The sequence below is a fragment of the Annulohypoxylon maeteangense genome (genome assembly GCF_022496945.1).
Source record: "Annulohypoxylon maeteangense strain CBS 123835 unplaced genomic scaffold GGS22scaffold_2, whole genome shotgun sequence".
NCBI classification, from domain to species: Eukaryota; Fungi; Ascomycota; class Sordariomycetes; order Xylariales; family Hypoxylaceae; genus Annulohypoxylon; species Annulohypoxylon maeteangense.
In genome coordinates, this window is record NW_025953249.1 from 3154612 (window position 1) to 3170985 (window position 16374).

The following is a 16374-nucleotide window of genomic DNA, read 5'->3' on the forward strand; positions in this document are numbered from 1 at the left end:
AGGGTCACGAGCCGTAAGCCACAGGTCACGGACCACTCAGGCAGTTCAGGGTCGATCCTGTTTATTGATTTCTCTGCGTCCCTACCAGAAACAGAAGGCACACCAGCTTGCACCAGCCATCTCTCAAGTCTCTTCTTCGCGACTACTCCGCTTTGGCCTGACCTGCCTAGCGAACTCGGTATCCACTATTTCCACTATTTCCACTAAACATTCAACGAATCCACTAAATCACCAATCCCATATCTGAAGAAGTACAACCCCAAATCCTGAAGAGTCAACGTGTAAATCCAATAGCCGCCGCTGAAAGAGCACGAGAACTGTCCGAACCATTCAATAGCGAAGGAAAACCCATTCTCGAAACCATCTCTCCTCTCATTATTGTCGACTGCTTGAAAATTTACATCGTCCTATACTCCGTTACACCAGAATATAGCGGTCAACCAGTCCTATGAAGCCCAACCACCTGTCGCCATCGACGACTTTTGACTTTGATTTGCCCTATCTGACCTTGTCCACCTTGTCTGCTGCCGCCGGCTGAAGATCACCACTGACCATACCAAACTTAATCTGCAACGTATTCGTCGCCCCAACTTTCTAGTTCTATTAGTCCAACTTCAATCTCAGTCTTACCTCGAAATTCCGAAAAATAAACCACTATCTATTCCCGATATTACTGAGAATCCAATCTACCCGGCGCATTCAACCCCATTGATTGATTTCGTATTCCTCGGCTCTCCGTGGCGTCGCATCAGCTCCTCGCAATGACGCGCTGGTAGTCCCCTACCACCTAATCCTCCGTAATCAGCGGTTGATGAGTATGGAATCCCGCCAACTGGTCCATACTCAACTACCCGAGTGAAGTCCCAATCTTTTCTCCGAGTCCTAGCGAACGAGACAGACTTAGACCGCACATCCTCTCTCTGTCATGGTCGCCATTGCACCATCCAAATGGCTACCACGTCCGGTAGGCCGTTCCTTACTCTCCACCCTTACGGGATTGCGAGATCCTACACTTCTGATTCCCCGGCTAACTCGGTCTTGCAGGCCAGCAATCGGCCAATTTGGCAAACAATACATCCTCCATTGCGAGAAACTCGAACACTAGCGGCCACCAACTCTCCGAATCTCCCACGCCGGGACTGACCGCACCGTCACCAACACTAGCCGGCCCTACCGCCAATGGTAACGCCAATGGCCTGCTACCTTCTACCTTACCTCATGATGCATCTATGCATCATGATTTGAGATTATACCCCCGAGATGGACGAGTGAGGAATCCCGTTCCGAGCAAGCTAAAGGATGTTACCGAGCAAATGAAAGGAAATTTCAGCGTTATGCATATGGATGTTGCTAGCCACCGCGCAAGCGAAGGTCGCGATGCTGCTGCGAAGCGCACGAGTGAAAGTACTGCACTGCAGGCTAAGTTAGCTCAGACTGACACCTACGTGTCCCATCAACGAAGGGCTAACTACCCACGGCCGCCTGGATTAAAACAATTCACATCTCCTAGGAAATCTACCGAACCACCGGCTTCTGCAGCACCGGCAGCATCACCAGCACCGGTATCAGTGCCGGCACCAACACCGACGCCAGTACCAGTGCCAGCACCAGCGGCAGCACCAGCAGTTCCCGCCGCTGCTGGACCGACATTAACCCAACCCCTTACGGTGGCAGAAACAAAGGCCGAACAAGCCCGGTTGTTGACGCTTCTGAGGACTCTGGCTCCCGCTCTTGTGGTTGATCAGTTATGCAAGGCATTGGCGTTCTTTGGTGGTATACCTGATGCTCCACCTCCCACTGATGGCAAATTCCCTGAAAGCGCCGAGGCAAACGGCCCTGGCTCTCTGTTTGTTGGGTGGATCGCTGAAATATTTCCTAATCTTGACGAGCCTCGAAGGCGGGCGCCGATTCCGTCCTCACAGTATATGAATCAGCGGCGACCGAGGGGACGGCCTAAAGGTAGCAAAGCCACCAAATCCCGAAGCGATAAGGGCATTAAGAAGATTAATAAGGGAACGTCAAACCGAGCCCAAGAGCCCCAAGATGATAGTTGGGTGGATGTGGATGAAAGTGTTATGGGACTAAATGGGGACGATGACCTCGTTGAAATCGAGAGGGCGTTGGCGAATGCTCCGAGCACACCTCCACGGGTCCCCGATGCGGCACAGTTCGGCAACACTCCGGCCACCGGTGGCTCGACCGGCGGGTTCAAGTCCATTAACGATTCTAATACAATTGCGCCTAATTCTAGTACGAAGCGGCGTGGCCGGCCGAAGGGTTCTAAAAACAGACCTAAGGAAATGACCGGTTCGCAACCTGGAGGGCAGTCAGCTGAATCTGCGCTTTCGAATTTAAGCGTATCTCATCAGGCTGATCATGTGTCGGCAATTCCCATTCCACCGAAGGTGACTCCAGTGCCAGTACCAATTCCGATGTTGGGTGAGCAGTTGAATAAGAAGAAGGCAAACTCGGGACGACCTAAGGGCTCTAAGAATCGCCCAAAGGCTCCCAATGAGCCAACAGCTCAGGATTCAACTACATCTCAACAGCAGACTCCTGATCTATTAAACCACCAGAATAGTCAACGTCCGAGTTATACCGCTGGAATTAGTCATTCATTTGCTAGTAGTAGTACTGCTCCCGCTATCACTAATGCTAGTGCTTCTCAGAAGGACAAACAAACCCAAGGGCCAATATCATCTGGTGTGTCCAGCACTCAAGTCCCGATGCCGACTCCTCAGGTAAAAGAGTCGACAATAAGCGGCAAGAAGCGCAAACGCCAGCCTGCTCCCGCAAGCGTTACTAACCCCCCGACCCAGACTGATGGAGTCTCGAATAGCGTTGGCGGGAGCCATCCAATATCTCAGCAAGGGTCGTCTACTATCTCTCAAGCAACTCCTACATCGGTTTCTCAAGTTCAATCGTCAGCGGGCCAGCCTATCCAACCACCTGTTAGTAGTGCAGCAGCACCGTCAGCTAAGCGGTCTCGGAAATCACAGGAGGCGGGCTCGCTTCATACATCCAAACGCTCAACCCCGAATAGCATGGGAACTAAGAACTCTGCGAACTCTGCGACAGCAACCTTAGATCCAGCTCACCAAACTAGTCAAGTGGCAACTTCATCTCAAGGACATATACAAGCCGATGGCCTCGAAGCCCATTACGAACGTATAGCTGCATTAAACCAGAATCTTGGTGATCAAGTGCAAGGAAACGCCAATCGCTCCCAAAAACAGCAGCAGCATCACCAAGCTACGGCACCGATTGGACATACAGCCTCTCCGGTTCCCGCAGAAGGGTTAGAGGCTCATTACGAGCGATTTACTGCCCTCCAGAACCGCCAAGAGAATCCTAGACAACCGACGGCTAGTCGACAACAGATGCAACAACAAACCGCTCAGACCGCCTCGCCTATTCCATCACAGACTTCAAAGGGTCCTCAAATGCCTTCTACTTTAACGTCACATCAACAGACCAGGACATCGCAGAGTTACTACCCCCAAGCACAGACTCTCAGCTCATCTTACAACGCACAGACCCCCACGTATTCTACGAACCAACGACAACCTCAACATATGGCTACCGGTTCTCCTGGGACCAGCCTTGTACAACACATAACTAATTCCCCCCAGTTTGGCGCACAATCTAATTCGCCTTTGATGCAAGGGGACACTAATTACAGAGGATCACCATCGTTGGTTCATAACAACCCAGGGTACCCACCCCGTCGGACGCCCTCGGCATCGCCTCTCGATAATAACTACCGCACGAGTAGTAGTACGGGTCATGGCGTATCTAATCACTCGCCCCATTTCGGCGCGCGTCAGACTCCAACGACTACCCATAGCACATCACACCCTACAATGTCGTCAGCCTTCACGCCCTTCACAGAGTCGGGCCTGTTTGATATGCAAGGCTTGGATTCTAGTAGTAATCACGGTGGGCTTGGACTCGGCACTGGCTCATACGGCCTCGGAAGCGGAGGCGGCGGCGGCGTGCCGCCACAGCAACGAACAACAGCCTCAAGCGCAGCATCCCTCTACTCTTCAACCACAGGGATGAGTAATAGCTACTTATCCTCAAATGTCGGTCGTACCACCCAGAATAGGTGGCCATCATGAACTGACTCATGTCATGATATCTGGGAGGGTGAGGAAGCGCTAGGAGGGAAGGGGTTCAAATTTGCACATGATATACGACGGAATGTGGCGTTTATAGGCAAGGGACGAAAAAAATATAAAGTGGCGTTTGAATTCATGGATTTTTTTCAGGGTCGCGACAGCGACCTAATTGGTTTTTCTCCTCTCTTATTTTTCTCGTTTCTTTCGAAAGCATGGTTCATGATGGAATGTTCACAAGGATATATGGAAAGTAAAGTATAGGAACGGGAACGGGAAAGGATAGCGAGGAAGGGTTTTGCGTCTTTGTTTTTGTTTCGTCAACTTCATATCCTTCTTCCTTCCTCGTAATGAATGGTACACACGGGCAAGCTCTATTTGTCTTCGACGGTCTATGGGTCTAGGGAAGAGGGAGCGTGGGAGGGATTTAACTGTCTATCTATAGCAGATGCTTATTACTCTACTTCTCCCGGGTCCAACAAAACAACTCTTTTTATATAGGGAAGAGCTAGGAGCCGGTCTTGCGAGCTTACGGGATCGTCCTTTTTTTGCTTTTGTTTGTTTGCTTGTTTGTCTCAATATACCATTTTGTGTCGCTGGGTTCACCTCTATTGCTTTTACTTATCGACCGTTTGATCTCCCTGGCTATCATCTGATTTACAACTCCATACGAGCGAAGGCGAGGGAGCAGGGTTGGATTACGACGAAGGGATGGAATGGATCATCGGTGGGAGTAAAGAGGGAAAGGTAAAGGACGTTTGAATTTACGGGATTAGATGGAACGACGGGATAGGCCCGAGATCATTTGATTGATATATGGGATATATATCTACTTTGACTCGCTTGGTTCCTCTTTACTCTCCTCCCATTTCATGAAGAGCGCTGTAAATGCGACTTGTGACTTGCATGAACCAACCGACCGAAGGACCCTCTGTCACCCTTTCTCGTCTCGTCCTTTCCCCAATAAACAAGAGCCCGCTATCGCTTTTCCCTTTCTCCTTATATGGGGGGAAGGCTGTGAAGCTTGTATGATCAACAGCAGATGCCTTGCGAAACATAAAAGAAAATGAGGTAATGGAGTTATGCCCCCGTGTCGGTTAATAACCTATGACGACAGATGTAAATGGCAACGACATAAAAAAAGAGAATAGTCCACCGACTTGAGTTGGTAGGTACGAGTAGGTAGTATAATATATCTTCCCCCGTGTCTGGCAACAAAAAGCCAGACTAAAGATGAAAATAAAAAGGTAAAGAGGCTTTCTTGAATGTGTACCAACTCCTATAATTTCGCCCTAGCTCCTCTTTCCCTTTCCCCTTCCTAACCATGAAGAGGGATGAGAAAAATAATGGTCCTATCCCCGAATAGAAAAAAAAGATAACGAATTGACGATAAATGGTAAATGGTAAAAATTTCCGCCCCTTGTATAAACGCCTTGCAAATGCTCATGATATATGGGATATGATATGACATGGCTAGACAATGGCTAAGCCCACCCGCGGATATCTTCTAATACGCCCATGCATGGTATCAATCGACTAAATTCAACCGCCTCCTCGTAGGTATAAATAGTAGGATAGATATGATTATTCGATAGGATCTTCCTCGATAGCTTCGAGGGGTGGTCGGACAGAGTCTGGCGCTGCCCGCCCGTACCACCATTCGTCCTCTTCAGCGGCACCGTCTTCACGAATTAACTCCAGCATAACCTGCGCGTTGCGCTTGATGTCCTGGGGCCGCTCGACAATCCCTCGGTCGAGTATAAGGGCCTCAGCCGTCGGGAGCCACAATTGTTGCAACGTCGGTAGATCGGGCAGTAGTATCTTAAGTTGTTCTCGTGATAGTTCTCCCATCGGCATGCCTTCGCCTAGGCTGCTATGGAACACCAAACTTTCCCACGCATTAACCATCGATACGTCGCTACCCCTTCGACCCGTCTCCGACCCTTGCCGTCCACGACCGCCCCCATGCGCCTCTCCAAATTTCGTGAATTGTTCTTCGCCAGCATTCGACTTTTTCCGGCTAATCCCCATAAATCCACGTCGCGTTTTTGTCGCCGGCTCCATAGGTGGCGGCTCCTTCATAACCGAACTATACCACGAATCCACGGCTCCTCTTCTTGAATTATATCCCTTAATCTCCCAAAATCGTTCTACTTGTCGAAGCCCACCAACACACATAGCCGTTACGTAAACTTCGTCAGGCGGTCGATCCTTTAAGTAACCTCTCAAAGAACGCTCTAGTCGACCAACATACGAGGGAGGCCGAAGTCGTCTACAGAAAGAAGATACAACCAGGGGAAATACCTGGTGAACGCGTAATAATGTCTGATCATCGTACATGCTCATGATCTTCGCTTCGATAGGGTTGATAGTATAAGGCTCGTATGATAAGCCATGTCCGTGCTCTTTGATATATTCGATATGTAATGTCCGGTAAGTTTCGAAGAAATGAAATATCGTGAAGAGTAGTGGTATTAGTCGGCGGCGCATCCGCTCGTATTGTGGTTCGAATTCGAGACGCTGAGCCTCAGTAGTTCTTAGAAATATTTCCTTCGTTACCCTCTCGCATATTAAAAAGGAGAGCTTGGAGGCAACATGCAGTCGGTGCCATATCCCACAAAGATAATGGAGCCGTATGGTAGTCGGGTCGGGTGCCGGATATAATCGTTTCGCATAGGCCGGTACGTGATGTTGTAAGTGATATCGCGCAATCGGGAGTTCGTTGACCGTGATCATCGCATGCCACGACCGCGACGCTAGACGAAGGTTAAGGATATCAGATAAAGGTAAGGAGGCGATAATCTGAATCTTCAGCTCGTTGGGTAATGCCAAGAATAATTGGTCGAAAGGCGTGCTCCTCCTCTTTGTAGACTCAACGGACAATCTCCGAGTATCGTGATCGACGGAACTGCGGGTCGGTAATATCGTCCTGAAGCTGAAATTCGCGCGACGCTTCTCTGTTTTCTGGAAATCGTGGGAAGTTTGATCAATTGACTTTGCCTTGCCAATGGGTAATATAAAGGTGGACGATTCGGCCACAATAGGACCATCGTGCGAGTGTGCAACAGCATCTTGAGGCTGTTCTTTTGACTCGCTTAGCTGCCTAAGTTTCTCGAAATATCGCTGTGAGGCGAATTCAGTAATGTGTGGAGGATCCATCATTGGGTTTCGTCAGGTGGTCGAACGGACACGCCTGTATCGAAAGGGAGGACAGGCAGTGCCTGTAACGCACGCTTGTCCTCTATCGGACAGAAAAGGCGACAGCAACGAAATCGGTAGTATCGAAAGTGATCGGTCGCAAATCACACATGTTGAGACATTGAAGATATTCGTCGGATTAAATCGTCAATAGCAGAAACCGTTTAAGGTACGATTCGACCTAATGGTTTTTTTCGGGTTGTGGATTGAAGGTTGAATCGAGGGTGAAGGGCGAAGATCGAAAGAGCGACGAATGACAGCCACAACAATGCGATGAGAAGCGAGCGACGTCAGATGCACAGACGTAGTACGATAACCACAGCGCTCCTTGCCTCCCTTCTCTCTTACACCTGACTCTGGTTGGTGCAAGTCTCGGCCGTAGGCGTAGAATTGGAATGTCAAGTCTCGTCGGGGCCGACGTGGTTGCTGAAATTAGGGCGGATGTCGCAGACCCTGAGGATTGGTAATGTCCCAGACACGCAATCGATATTCGACGGCAACGTGGAAATTATCGCGGCGGCGCAAGTAAGAAAAGCGTGTTCGGAATGTTAGAGAATGCTGTCTAGTATTAGGGGTCCAAGATCCGAGGCGCAATGGTTCTCCGAAGCCAAGATCCGGGAGGGAAGGTAGAGATAGTGTGTCGTTTGTGTCGTGTGGGAAAAAAAGGTGTTGAGCGGAAATGAAGGGCAACGTTGACAGAAGAGGCAAGATAGGACAGACACCAAACGGCCGGATACTAAGAAGTCTCTCGGCCCATAGGGATCAAGCAGATTCACCAGCTCAGCACAGAAAATAGAGTGAAAGTGGATAAGGTTTGAGGAGTGTGGGAAAAATGAGGCCGAGAACGAAGTGGGAATCGTGGGAATCGGCTCGCAAGTATCTTGGGTGGTTTGGGTTCTTTGGGTCTTGGAACTACTAGGTAGGTATTAGGAACTTGGGTCATTGGGGGTAAGGGAAAGAATTGGTTAGGACGGGAGTGGACGGGGAGGGCACGGGAGTGGATTAGAATGTGGATGAGTGAGTGGATGAGAGTGGATTGTAATGTGGACAATGTGGTCGATGTGGATCCAGGAGTGGTCCAAGGGAAAAACAGCGGGAGAATTTAGTACATGTACAGCATGTACAGCATGTACGGCGCGAAGTGCGTGTGGAGAAACGCTGTTGTTACTTGAGAAAGAGCCAGGAAGGGCCAGGAAGTGCCAGGAAGTAGCCCATGGGGGTGTGCTAGGGGTGTGCTGGGTCGGGGCGTGGCAGGCGTGGGTGGCACTAATCCACTAAACATTCGGTGTTATGGTGGCATGAGCTATAAAATAGGGTGCCCGAGGGGGCGTCCTTTCTTTGCTTACGGCGATTTGACCGGCCAAATAGTGGAGTGCTGCCGACCTATCGCCAGCGAGTGATATCCATTGGATCAATCCATCCCGCTATGCGAAATCTTATCGTGCTTGAACTTTACCACTAGGGAAAAAATGACGAAGCTGCGAAGGAGCGCCCGATAGCCCCGAGCACATGGTCCAGGTAGGTACCTTAATGTTTAGCGGTTTAGTTGTTTTAGAAACATCGAACATCAATCCTAATTCTCACGATCTCCATCGCTCACCATCCTCACCATCCATCCACACCATTCGTCGATGTCGTTATCAGGATCCCAATTTGACTGAATCGTCATCTACTTACATACAGTATCTACTTATCTCAACATGTGGATACAATCACATTTTCGTTCAAGGTCGAGGTTGTGATAGGGATAATCGACCTAATGACTATACCTATACTTCTTCTACCCAAGCACTATTATTATCAATATTAAATTCAACCCCAGCATCAGCTTATTTATTGCTAATAAAAAGGCGAACCGAACCTTAAGATCGGTTATTACCACGTTATGACCTTGATGAAGTCAGTTCGGTCAGATTCCGTGACCGTTCCATCGTGCGGTTATGACCGATATCCTTCCTCATACGGCATTCGTATTGTATCATCAGTCCTGACCAGTCTGGGCCATCCGACTACCATCAGGACAAAACCACCTATCACCTATCGGCCCGCGATAGTCCCATAGATATATCGGTCGTCCGCAAATGCTTTTCTGCTATAGTAGCCTCGCTCGTTCGCTCGGCCTTTTACCAAAACATCAAAGCTCTCCTCTCTCCGTGATATCTCACCTAACTTTTCTCCGTCGCTAGCTTCACGTCCGTTTCTTTTCGGTCCCGTTAGTTAAGAATTATCACCACATTAATCATCAGGTTCATACGTTACTTTTCAACCCGTGTCTAGTCTGATCTCACGATTGGATTGGGTGGTTGAGTCTACTCTATCTAATGAAGCAGCACGAAACGATGCTCCCAATTTAGCCTATTACCAGCTCGGTTATAGCTTGCATATTGAAAGAAGAAAAAAATACCTAGTTACTTCGCGGAGCCTCGTAGTTTTCCGATCCTGTCTCGCTGAATATCCGAGCAACCACTGCGGCCAGTGCCGAGAGTAGCACCGACTCTTTTCTTTGTGTTCAAGGTTTTCGAAGATCGTGGATGCTTGTAAACTTGGTTACCATAACCTACGGATCTATGAATCTGTGATCTATCTCATCGACACGGTTCGTGACACGCTTGGCATCTGCGGTATTTGACCGAGTGTCTGAACTCTGCTCTGTCTACGTTACCTACATACAGATTGACAGACCGAAGAGGGTGAGGATGAGGATGAGGATGTTGGAGCTAGCTGTTGGAGCATGGCTTCAATAGCGACTGACGATCGCGTCAATCTCACTCACATCACTCGCATCACTCACACAGCTCATGCACAGATTGTAGGGCTCTCTTTCTCATCATATACATATTAGTACAGCTCTTGGCGACTACCTGGCTACAGACTACAGGCTACATAAAACAAGCAGTCCGGGGAGAGATGTCTTTCATCACGATTCACCAGCGCCAGTGATCCAGATGACCCTTTAGGAAGGATCTGCATTCGATTTCGGCACTTCTGGGGTTGCTTTTTCTCATTTAGGTCTTGCAGTGTAACATGCCACCTAGACGGCGAGACAGCAAAACCACACTTTTTCCCAATGGGTTCGAGCCCCTTTTTTTGCAATCTCTTCTCTGCGAGACATTGCACATGACCTCTCAATCTGAGTCGTCGAGTTTCATTCATGAAAATCGAGAACCAGACAGCCAGAAGAACCACAGATCATGACACTGGCAGACTGGCAATACAATGACTTCGATGGTCAGTGGTCAGTGGTCATACATACACGAGCCTACCGCATATGTATTTAATTATTACATGCGTCTCGGCGTAATCACTCCCGCAGCGCCCAAGGCCGTTCCTGTCAGCACTTCATTTTATCCGGCATACATAATCTCCTCCATCTGGCGTCGTTTACGGTCTACAGCCAAACAAAATATGACCGGTCATCGGTGTGAGCGATGAGCTTTCGCACTGACTCGAGAAGTCCTAAAATACCAAGCGGTGATCGAACGGTATCATTGCTTTTCATTGCCTGTCATTTGTTCATTGGCAGTTGTCAATGATAGAAAGAACGCCTTCCCTACCTGCAATTCAATACAATACAAACGTGCCGTGATCGTGGCCCGTTAGAAACAAGGGCTTAGGAATTCCCCGCGATAGAGCCGCCGGGGCCGTCCTCTCATGTTCAGCAAGAAAGGGACCGCCCATGTGGATCGGCGGCCTTACTACGGTCGTTTTTCAGTACTCCCAGTACCCGACGTAATTTCCTCCTCATTGGCTAGCTGCTCCATTATCCATCCTCAAATGCAGCCTTTTCTTCGATGCCATCTAGCTATACACACTCACGACACTCAATTTTTAAGCCTACCACCTGCTATCTCAAGGCTAGAGAAAAGCATGTTTTAACATGACCATGGTGATATCTTCGTATTGGAAACTTTGAACGGGCTTTTATGAATCTGAGTCATGTATTCACCAGTACAACGTCACCGTGGATATATTCCTAGGATTACAGCGTAGAGGCTAGGACCTCAAGTAGGACCAAGTAGCGACAGCTCAAATTCACTTAGCTGTCCTCGGCCATAAGAAGCGAGTCGGCTTAGAGGATCACGTATATGATTGTGTTGTCGGAGTGCAACGTGGTCTTCGTAACAAAAGAAAATGAAAGAAAAGAAGAAGAAAAAAACCTTGAATTTGGAGAACGAAGCATGCTACTTGTGGCCTAGACTGCGAACATCGTCCCATAAATTAAGGCTGATTCATCAGCTTCTAAAGCATTCACGTTACTATATTCTAACACAATTTGGTAGGCTCCTTGAATATGACCAAGGTCTGGTGGTAGCTCGTCGTCTCAGCCTTTCCCGACTGATGATGCCGCTGTAATGGCTTGGCTGGTCGAAAAGAAGCTCATTCGGCAGGTGTGTTTCCACTGAAGAGGTCACACTGCCCGGAGGGCCTACTTCTTCAGTCTAGCCCAAGCCGAGTATGTATGGCGAGCTGCCGAATGCTACAGAAAGGGCCCTGGGGAAAACGTCATCGGAGTTGGCTCTGATCTAGCCCCGACCTAAGACCAGTTGCCCTGCAGCGGTGACCAAGTTTTGACTGACGATATCCATGCGGGACACGAGCTCAACGAAACGGAAGGTATTATTAAGGGATTGCTGTAGGCAAAGCCTTGTTCTCAGCTATGACATCTACTGCCTATCGTCTACTTAACGCGGGCTTTCTCTCCCGAGACTCGAGTTCAACGTTTGAGCACCACTTACATGAAAGTGTAGTTTTCTGTTTCTATCGTAACCCCTCAGCCTAGGCCCGGCTTCTCAAGAGCTCGGTCGGATGTCTCTTGCAAGCGACCTACCCTGAAAAGACCCTGAAAAGGTGCTTTAATATATTAGGGACATTGCCGCTCGTCGAGCCAAGTCTCCCTGCGTATGCTGCCTATCTGTCTCGCCAGTCAGGACAAAGCGATAAGAACCCCAGCGATGAACTTGGCTTGAGATCAAGATGAAACCACCCAAGCCAATCTCCAAAAGAGACGATAGATACTGCAGGACGATTCATCCATGACGCAAGACGCAAGGTAACCTACAAATCGTATCATGTTGAAAAAATCGTCAAGTGAGACGGCGACTATCCCTCGCTTCACCAAATTTTCTAGTTATTTTTCTCATGGTAGGTGAATATTCTTGTTTTTTATCACCCAATTCCAGCTTGACCTGTTCGGTTTATCGGTCGGCCTCCTTTTTTAAGAGGCGGTGGTGCAACTGTACCCCTCAGAGGTGCAATGCATATTCCGAACTTGTTTCGTGCTACACCTGATCGGAGACGGCCACGAATAAGAAACGGCGCATTAGAGAGAGAAAGCAAATGTCAGGTGCAGTGATGCTTGAAATAAGCCTTATCATGAAGTTGGCGGCGCTCGCTGACTCAGAATGGGTACGGTCGGAATACCTAGTACAGCCAGTACAGCGTCCCTACACACCGGATATGGGGAACGCGTGCGCGTAAGGCCATCAGGACGGCCTGGAATTGTTCTAAGCTTCTCTAGCTTCCTTTTAAGAAGACGGGGGAGCCAAGCCCCTACGAATTTTCAAGGATGAGCCCCATATTCTCAGCTTCACCTACTATACCAATTAGGAAGTTGGTTATGAAAAAGGAACATGGGCATTATTGGTGGACGAATGGAATCCCTCATAGGTTTCCAATTACTATGCCAGAACTGACAGAACAGACTGGGCTCCCTCACTGCCTCGATGCAATGGCTGAATGGGCACTGAGCAGCTTTCTTCGCACCTAAAAAGGCTTTTCCCCAATTTCCGATTTCTCCTTAGCCAGAGATCGACCGACCGACTAGCCCCGAACCAACGGTTTGGCGTGCTGCGTGCTTGTGTGTGTGTGTTTCTATTTTTAGCAAACCACATGTATGCCGTGGGCTGTCTGGGCTGTCTGGTTGTCCCTCTTCATTTTCTCACTGGTGGCGTTCCTGGCCCCCCCGCCGTCACTGACGTCCCTTATTGAGAGGGTACTTATGAGCTACATGGTTCAACATGGTTCGAACTCCAAAACGACGGCCAAAACGTCGAATGCTGTTAGGAGTTCGGCTGACTATGCGTGTCCCTGTCACGTACCATCATCAACGCCGCCAAGACGTCGAGCATTCCCTTTTCTGCCATGAGAGTCGTCACTTGGGAAAAAAAGAACCATCCGATCTCTCTCCTTCCATCTCGTTCCTCTTCCAGCTCTCCCCGCCTGATCCTGCTCCTCACCTCTCCGCCTATGCGTGAAATACAGTAGCCATTCTTTTATAACACGACTACACCAGTAAGGTTAGGTTAGGTCTCTAGTTTGCCGAATTTGGTAGCCATCCAGTTATTGCGACGGGAAGAGTCGGTGGAGCTTATACTTATACTCGTCTCTATTATTAACTATTATCTAAACCGCTCTTTTCTTCGACTCCTATCTTTTGTCATCCTTTTTTCCACTTATTACTAGCCCCGCGTTGAAAGTTGAGGCCTTAAAGCCGAACCCGGACAAACATAGCTTTCGCCTCGCTCTTCGTCTGCAACTCGAAAGCTTTTTATTATTATTATTCTTATTTGGTCTCCCTCCCGCCGGTCTCCTCTAACTGCCGATGTCTGCCTCGTATGAGGCGTAGTGGCAGTAGCCAAGAATAGGAGCATACATTAACGTTGCTACTGGGGCCGCTGCCACTCGAGATTTACCCAGCATATTCAGCCGTCCCTTGACATTCTTCCCGAGACAGCTCCAGCTTAACAGCTTCTGCCTCCCCCGCAGCGCGGCTGCGTGTATGTTGCGTGCGTGCGTGCGGCGCGTGTTCTGGAAGGATTGGCCCGTCGTTGATCCTCTTCGCGCCAAACGCGCGGTCGTTGCCACTTCACCCCATCCCCCCTTCTCGAACCTGTCCCTATCCCATCCAGCCAATCTCCATTGGCTTCCCATGCGCCTATAGTAGCAGCTTGTGTAGTTCCTCATACGCAAGACGCAACTTCACTCGCCTCGCAAGGTAACCCACACCGAGGAAAAAAGCGGGCGCAATATAAATATATATATACGCAGATGGCCATGGAATCCACACCGAGCGAGTCCGGTCCCGGCCCACTCCGGATAACCGAACCAGGCGCTCCTTCCTCTTTCACTACCGGCCATCCGCCGGAGGCAGGTGTAATAGACTCGCCGATATCGCCGGCCTCTCCCAACGCTCTTGCGCGCTTCGAGTTCGAGGCTGGTCGCGGAAACGAAGGGTCTAAGATCTTGATGGTAGAGTGGGATCCGGAGCCGACGGGCGAAGACGGTTGGGTCGTGACGTGGGAGGGCAAGAAGACCACGTTCCAGGTAAATGAGAAAGTAGAGGACGAGGACGAAAGTGTCGAAGAGAAGGTGGAAGCCGGGATCCAGCAACGTAGACAGCGCGTTTATTTCCTCCTTCCGTCCGATGTCGCGGTGCCTCCCGTCGTCACTATTTCGCATGCCGGTTCCGGTCGCGCGCTAACCGCAAAGTCGATGCCGGCGATTTTCGCGCCCGGCCTCGGTGTCGGGTCACGCGACGCGGGCCGCAGGGGCGTGCTGCATACCGTATGGGCGAGGCTAAGAGCGGCGCAGCTGCAGGATGAGATCCGTGCCGAACTCAAGGATAATAGCGAGAGCGTGGGTCTTGAGATGGCGGTCCAGGAGCGGCTATGGATCATCGATCACTTTGGCCTCGACGACCTAAGGCTTCAGGAAGCAAGTCTCGCTGCCGCTGCGGTCCCCGTGTCATCCCTACCACCCGCGAGCCCAAGATCACCGATAGGAGGGAGGTTGGGGGAGAAGTTGAGGGGGTTGAAGTTGGCGACTTCGCCGTCGGATTTAGCAAATCCTTTAGGTAATATTCCCGCTTCTTTGTTTGTGTTCCCCATTATTTGGGTTGGCTTGTTCGGTTCAGCTTGGGAAAGTATTTACCCCTCAGCCTCATCCATACTCACCTCGTACGTGTATGCTTCTAGGTACCCACTTCTCGCAACAAAACCCACATCTACAGGGTCCTGATCATCCTCCCCCGCCCAACAAGAGAGGGGACGAAGTGACGCCGCCGAGAACAGGCGCGGATCCAGTCGCCGGCGTGGCATCCCTCGACGCCGTTCTCGGTGGAAACCACACGCAAGTCGCTGCAGAGCCGCCCGCAACCCAGAGCAAGGAGACGGAAGACGAGCTATTCGCGCTGCCGATGAGCCCACGGAGTCCAGACATGAAGACCAAGAGCCCCTTCGGACTTCTGAGGTAGGACGGGGAAAAGAAAAGCCTCAGACCCCCGAAGCCCTAGACAGGGTTCTAGAAATAGCGTACAGATGTGGAAATCTGGAGATTGGGGAAATTTTAAACAAAAGACATGCTACATACGTAATGAACCCGGGGAGTCGAACCCGGGGAACGGAGGTAAAACTGGGATAGGTATGGAGTGTGGAGAAGAGGCGTGCTAGAGTAGTATGTAGCTGACCGAGTATAATGAATATGGAGCAAGAGTGGAACGAAATAAGTGGAGGGAAAGGGCCTCGGAAAAGGGGCCCGGTATCTGGGGCGGCTGGGGGAATGAAAGGTAACGTCGGCCGGTAGCTAAAAAGGGCAAACCCGCAACGGCCACGCGAGAAATTGTGGGCGTGTCTATCTGAAGAAACGTCGGGGTATCATGATAGCGTAGAGCGAGGAAGCTGAGCAAACTTCGGTAACAGGGAAAGAGTGAAAGGAAAGGGTTGGCGATATTAGCCAACAAGGCGCCCATATTCCGTCACCGCCAGAGAGTAGAGAGAGAATCGCTTAGTTCTCGCGCTCTTGCGTGTGCGATGACGAACCACTTACTAGGATATATAGAAGATCTGTATAACCTACCTATTATGATATCTAATGATCGACCATCCTAGTAAAAAGGAAGAATAAAAGAAGTGAGTAAGGATATTTGAGTAAGACAGACGTATGACAAGACACTGCGAAGGATATATGTCGTTATCCCAACAAACCGCATCGAAGCCGCATCGCTTCCCCTTAATAAAGATTATATCTGTAAGGAAAAAACAGAGGCAAGGCTATCCAAGGG

General features: G+C 49.8%; 3 protein-coding genes across 3 annotated transcripts; 2 read left to right on the plus strand and 1 right to left on the minus strand.

Moving 5' to 3' along the window:
- The first annotated feature begins 598 nt into the window (after positions 1 to 598).
- Positions 599 to 4344, plus strand: GGS22DRAFT_71636 (uncharacterized protein). The gene is made up of 2 exons (XM_047967900.1): positions 599 to 964; positions 1045 to 4344. The coding sequence occupies exons 1-2, from the start codon at positions 949 to 951 to the stop codon at positions 4119 to 4121; spliced, it is 3093 nt and encodes a 1030-aa protein (XP_047823313.1). The 5' UTR covers positions 599 to 948; the 3' UTR covers positions 4122 to 4344.
- A 1095-nt stretch (positions 4345 to 5439) lies between these two features.
- On the minus strand, positions 5440 to 7781 carry GGS22DRAFT_71629 (uncharacterized protein). The gene has a single exon (XM_047967899.1). The coding sequence runs from the start codon at positions 7278 to 7280 to the stop codon at positions 5703 to 5705; it is 1578 nt and encodes a 525-aa protein (XP_047823314.1). The 5' UTR covers positions 7281 to 7781; the 3' UTR covers positions 5440 to 5702.
- Positions 7782 to 14165: 6384 nt separating this feature from the next.
- Positions 14166 to 15945, plus strand: GGS22DRAFT_71678 (uncharacterized protein). The gene is made up of 2 exons (XM_047967901.1): positions 14166 to 15168; positions 15290 to 15945. The coding sequence occupies exons 1-2, from the start codon at positions 14364 to 14366 to the stop codon at positions 15565 to 15567; spliced, it is 1083 nt and encodes a 360-aa protein (XP_047823315.1). The 5' UTR covers positions 14166 to 14363; the 3' UTR covers positions 15568 to 15945.
- Positions 15946 to 16374: the final 429 nt, after the last annotated feature.

Excerpts from the sequence above, each read along its gene's own strand:
- GGS22DRAFT_71678 (XM_047967901.1), top strand. The coding sequence starts at position 14,364 with ATGGCCATGGAATCCACACCGAGCGAGTCCGGTCCCGGCCCACTCCGG. Across the intron at positions 15,169-15,289 it reads GGATTTAGCAAATCCTTTAG|GTACCCACTTCTCGCAACAA; the intron begins GTAATATTCCCG and ends GTATGCTTCTAG.
- GGS22DRAFT_71629 (XM_047967899.1), bottom strand. The coding sequence starts at position 7,280 with ATGATGGATCCTCCACACATTACTGAATTCGCCTCACAGCGATATTTC.